At 39.9% G+C, this 6000-nt stretch overlaps 1 protein-coding gene across 1 annotated transcript in view; it reads left to right on the top strand.

Annotated features, from left to right (window-relative positions):
- Positions 1–669: 669 nt before the first annotated feature.
- LOC105391050 (multidrug resistance protein homolog 49) overlaps positions 670–6000 on the top strand; it is a 53304-nt gene continuing 47973 nt past the window's right edge. The window contains exon 1 of the mRNA XM_038121443.2: positions 670–999. Within this exon, the coding sequence (XP_037977371.2) occupies positions 892–999 (108 nt within the window). The 5' untranslated portion in view covers positions 670–891. The remainder of the gene's footprint in view (positions 1000–6000) is intronic.

Here is a 6000-nt window from a genome sequence, read left to right as displayed (position 1 = left end):
GTAAGTGCGACAATTATAGACAAGTTTTAATTTGGTATAGGGTGGTATTGTAGTATATACGGTATTTAATTATATCCCTAGGGATATATCTATATTACTTCTATATCTATCTTACTCGGTCGCGTATCCACTATATCCACCCATATGGGCAAGATTGGCATGCCCATCACCTGAATGACCTATTTATTACATTGGAGTCAGTCTGTAGTCAGCCTAATTGTTTAGTAGAAATGCACCATGGTCTATGACTCATGTTACTGATGTGCTACTTCAATCTTCAACTTGCAACTTGCTTTTTTTGTCAGTAACTGGCCAGTATCACTTTGTTGTTCAGTTTTTTTCTTGCAACCACTGCACTACTGGCGTTTCTAAGGTCATTCTGGCTGGAGGGCGTCCCACGCTACGACTGCCTGTTCGTGTTCCTTATTGTGTGCGAAAACGAAACCTATTCGGGGATGTCCTCCGAGAGCGTGAGAGAATGCGGCCGCGCCACTCTCGGATTGCAGGAAAACCGGGACTAGTCATCCTAATCTAAATAACGCACGTCAAATAGTTTTTTCGCCAACAAAGCACAATACCCGGAGCGTTTTCCTTAAAATTGTAATGTAAATCGTCAGCCCTGACGGCGGCGGCGGCGGCGGCGGCGGGTCCCGGCGGAGGGTATACCGGCGCGGCGGCGCGCGGCCCGCAGTCGGCGGCGCGCGGCACACAGGCGCGGACACTCGGCGCAAACTCAAAAAAGTTTTTAAGCGTTCGCCGCAAATAGTTTTTGAGACTGGCTCCGGAGAAAAAAGGGCGTAACTCTATATGTCAGCAAAAAGGGCGCGTTAGTTTTTGAAGCTAGTGTTATAGTTTATATTTTTTGTTTTAAAGTATTAAATAGTAAGTGAGATGAAGGGGCAGAGCAAGCGGCTGGCGGACCACAAGGGGCGCGCGTACGACATGTTCGTGCGCCGGAGGAGGCCCCAGGCGGAGCCGCAGCTCGGCTTCCTCGACCTGGTGAGTCCCACTTTTATAGATATTTTTTTTATATAAAAAATCTTACAGAGTTCATATTTTTTATAGATCTCTAATACCATTTACTAGGTACTTGTATAGGTAAGACAGATACCTGATTTTTAAAAATCACATACATTTTGGGGAAGAGAGAAAAGTCGACGTAACTAGGTAGGTACTTATCTACAGATACAGTGTTTTTTTGTATCTTCCATGTCTACTTCAAAAGCTTGAAAATTTAGCTTTTGATACTTACGTTAAAAATAACACAAGTGGCATCTCGTGGCATGTAAAAACTATACAAATCAGCTAGTAACGTTTTTTTTTAATTTATTTTAATTCTTTAATTGGGATAACATAAAAAAATACAACCAATATTTGAGAAATTTCTACATAAACCACAAATTAATATACGTACGTCATCGCTATTTCGCGGTCCACCATATAACTGTTGGTAACGGCGTTAATAAATTATATTTTAGTGCCAATAAGTTTCCAATTCCATAAATATTTTATTAAGTAATATTATATTCTTGCACCTGATTTGTACTTATAACATAAACCATAAAACCAATTAATATCTACCGAAGTAAATAGAAGATGTGAGCCTGAGATACCTACGCGCTAGCCCTTCGTCGATCAGCTGTGATTCAATGTCTTTGTATAGCTTTGAACTGCATTTGCACTGGCACATTTGATGATATTATTGTCTCCTTGACCTTTACTTGAAGCCCTTCCTAGTCTAGGTTCTGGCTGCCAGCCTACCTATATCCCTCTCAGGTCACAGTCACAGTTCTTTACTTATTTAGGTTTTTTTGTTCCGTAAAGAATTTACACAGTCCCAACAGCGTATTTGGAAACATTGAGAGGGATGAGGTCGTAAGCGCCTAGCCCCGCTAGCTGTGTGCTGCTGGTAGTCTGCTCTGCTAGTCATACACATTATGTAATTTAAAATGTATACAATTCCATCTTGTTTTCAATAAAAGCTTCATTACATACCTGTATGTATAAGTAACGAGCGACCCCCGAGCGCGGCCGTATCGGTGATCGCGCACGTCACGCGCGTCCTCACGTTCAGCTGACTCGTTGCGCAAAAATTTAACTTGAACTAAATTATAATATATGGACATTTTTTACGATCGGGTTTTGCCGAAGACGTTCGGTGCACTTATTAAAAAACAAATAAAACTGATTTTGGAATATTGCAGTATGAGATTTAAAACTGTCGAAACTTCAAATATCACTTTTAAAAATATCAAGAACACTACAAAATTTTATAAATAATCTTAAGTCTAAAGCATTTTTATCAGTGTAAATAATTTATAATTTCTGTTTGATTTTAAAATAATGAAATACAATTTGTTTTTAAAATATGTATTTAAAATTGTAAAGTAAACTTTCTATACGTAAGTTTTTATGCATTTTGAAAATCCCTTTTCATGTTTTTACGAGTACCGAGTATCTATGAACGTCTGTCATAAAATCAGGCACGACACAGTTGTGTAGTAAGTATGTTACCTAAACTATCACGTTGAAAAGCTTAAAATATGAAGGCAACTGTAACTATTCAAACGCAACTGTAACTAGTAGGCTATTTTTATTGTAGCTGTAAGACACGCCTTTGTCCTACAGACAGAATAAATCCATGGCATGGTACTTTGTAGATAGTACGTAAGTACATAGTTGTACGATAGATCTCTATCGCTTCAACTGCTGCACGAATTTTGCAAAAAAATATCTTCCGCTGACATGCGATTGCAAAAAAAATATCTCATAACATCGAATTTTAGCTTCCTGCAAGTGTCGGAAGAGTCGTGACCGGTGCGGGGGCCGCGGAGGGTCAGCGGGGGTTATCTCCGAGATCTGCGGACCACCGCGCGGGGAAGTGTGGGTTCACGCTGTGGCTGTCAAAAGGTACACGGAAGTCAAGGAACTCTACTACCTTCTGGAGTACGTTGGTTTCTAGACGTGCTTGATTTGTATAGATATAGATAGTCGTTTTTCGACAGTTTATTTTATATATTGCGGCAATACCTATTAGTCGTTACTATCCGCTTTTATTTCTTACCACCACAGATATTATAATTGTGTGTTATGTGCACCGCACAGTCGCATGCCTGGAGGGTTAGACTAGCTTGACGAACCAAAAAAAAAGATTGTGATTAGAGCAACTGTTCTCCGAACCTTAGTTTTTGTAATCTAGAGTGACCCCTTGGACGGGGGCGGCCCGCGGTGATCGCCTCGACCGGTTTGTGCGAAATGTTGCCCAAACAAGCACGCTCTTGACCCCTGCGCTGACGCACGCGGCGCCCGGAACCTGCAGCGAGGAGCCTGCAGGCCAGAGCCGCATCGGCAGTGTCCTGGGACAATGACAATAATTGTTTACCGGCAATTATTGTTTGGCATATTGATAAAAATATTATATAGAATCAAGAACATTATTGACAAAAATAACGGGTTACCAAAATCAGGTTGTTCTTTATGTTTTTTGTTATTGATTTTTTTAGTTACGCCCCTATTATTCAGAGGGTATGCGGTATATTAAATTTCATTTAGCGGTTATCTTATAGGTACTTTACTTACGCATTATGAACTTTTACAGAGTGCGACTTTTAATGTGACTTTTTGGAAAACGAAACAAGTTTAAATTAAAATAGTTGGCATGAAATTAAAGAAAACAGGTAATACGTTACCATACCAAGCCTTATGTCGCATCGCAAATCGCAAGGCTTGTTTTGATATTTTTTGAAAAAAACTAAGGAATATTAAATATGTATTTTGGAGTCTGGTCGAGATTACATCAGGATTTGTAGGTACAATCAAATATTGAAAATATCACGAACAAACTTCCTAACGTTATTCAGCTCTTCATCAGACAATTTATTATTGGAACTAGGTACAACTACATAATATACTTACCTGGATCCTAAAACCCTATTGAGTGAGGCCCGAAATATCCACTCCACCCTCATACATTCAAGCAGCTCAATAGTGATTAAAGGCAGTGACCACCTTTCGGCGTCGTTCGCAACGGACGGACGCATCACATCACATTCAGTAGTAAGGTATTCTTTGCATAGAAATTCACACAAGTGCGTCCACTTCATAGGCATTGCCGACGATTCCATACATTTATGACAATGCATTTGGTGCGATATGTACGATACCGATAGGACCATTTCCTTTAGTAGCCGCTACATGTGCCAGCTCCGCGCCGGCATCGATCGGTCAGAGACCCAACAACACTTTCCCTCACATTAATTCATTTGTTTCGTTTATAAATGACGTAACTAGGTACGTGGGGTCACTCTATATGACGAAAAACTAAGTTTCGCAGTGCTGCTGTGCGAGCCACGACTGTATCTCGTTGCGTTAAACTTGCCGATTGCACGATAGCTCTCGTTCGTTAGTTTCTCGTCAGTATAAAGTAACCCCCCTGCTCAATTCATAGAAACTGGACATAACCTTGAACTTCAACACGAATTCCTCGTTGTTCCGTGTCGCGGCCGATTCACTGCGTCTTTGTGGAAATAAACGCAGATCGAGATAAGGCGAGGGGGTGTTCATTGTTTCTTATCACGTAAAAAATAAAAAGGAAATGGTTTTAAATAGTTAGAAGATAGGGTGTAGAAATACAGCGTTGACCCTTAAAGAAAGCTTTTCCTTATGCTTTTGTGCGTATAAACTATGAAGTGTACACCATATACCTAGGTGCGCTTTATACAATACATAGACATACTAAGTTAGGCTACTCCAATGTACATAAACCTAGCATCAGTTTGGTACTTTCTCTACACAGATCTGTTGACCCCAAAAAGGTGCGAATTCTGCAGATTCACTCTAATCTAGTGGTCGAACTTTACTAACAGTTACAGGGGAATACCCTTCCCCACACTGGCAAATATGGAGACACGACTCAAATTCTTAATAACACGCACTTTATGGTACAGTCACCTACGGCACAGGTGACGTACAGAGTCACTTCCTACACCGATGTATGTCCTAAGGCCTTCTTCACAATGTCTGGATATTGGCTACCTGTTGGATTATAGTGAAATCATGACTTTCAAGGTATCCGTCATAAACTGAGGCGTTACTCTATAGACTCTATACTAACGGAAAACGAACGAAAGAGAGATGTCGTGCAATCGGCACTTTTTATACAACGAAGAGGTTGTGGCTTTGCGGTTTTCGTCATAGGTATATGTATAGTGAGCCCCCAGACAACTTGATCGATGGCTCTATCTATGTAGCGAATTATAGTTATAATATCATCATTTTCATTTATTTACCGGTTTGGTACATAATTATGACACGTGTTTAGGAAAATACATATTATAATACGTAAGAACGTCTTTCAAACGACTAGGAACAAATTACGATAGATTGCTCATTTATAACATAAATCATAATTTTCATAAATTTACCTCAAGTACCTATAGTGCATTACTAATATGTATTAAGTACTAAAACTGTAAAGTGTGCCTCCGTACCCTGCAAAGAGTAGGTATGTAAGTAAGTAAGTACCGCAATTAATTGCGGTACCTCTTGAGTAATATCTGAGAGAGAAAATACTCGGGTAGTAAATTCTTGACTGATGAGACTCAGGAGCTCCAAAATCACTACACCTGATCCACCGCAGCACTGCTAGTTCCTGGGGGAACTTGGTTCACTGTGCAGCTCTTATCCTCGGCCTTCCCTTACTTTGCTAATTTTACCAGACCATCCCGCTGTCAGAATACAGCTCATGCGTTCAAATAACTGTTTCAAAACCAACCTAAAAAATCTCGATATTATTTACACTTAATAGTTTTTTAACGATGCCATTTATTGTTATTTTGTCACGTTGTAATGTGTGTCTATTACATAACATCTGATTTAGCAGATAGTTTTAGAATGAATCAATAGACAGGTACGAATTGATATCGCCCGATCCAAGCAGTTCTTTCTCTCTGCAATTTTTTAAATCCTCCAATTAGCAGCTAGGAATGTTTGACAAAGGGC

Source organism: Plutella xylostella, chromosome 30, assembly GCF_932276165.1.
Source record: "Plutella xylostella chromosome 30, ilPluXylo3.1, whole genome shotgun sequence".
Taxonomy (NCBI): Eukaryota; Metazoa; Arthropoda; class Insecta; order Lepidoptera; family Plutellidae; genus Plutella; species Plutella xylostella.
The sequence above is the reverse complement of the archived record's forward strand: the minus strand, read 5'-3'. Positions and strand labels throughout refer to the sequence as shown.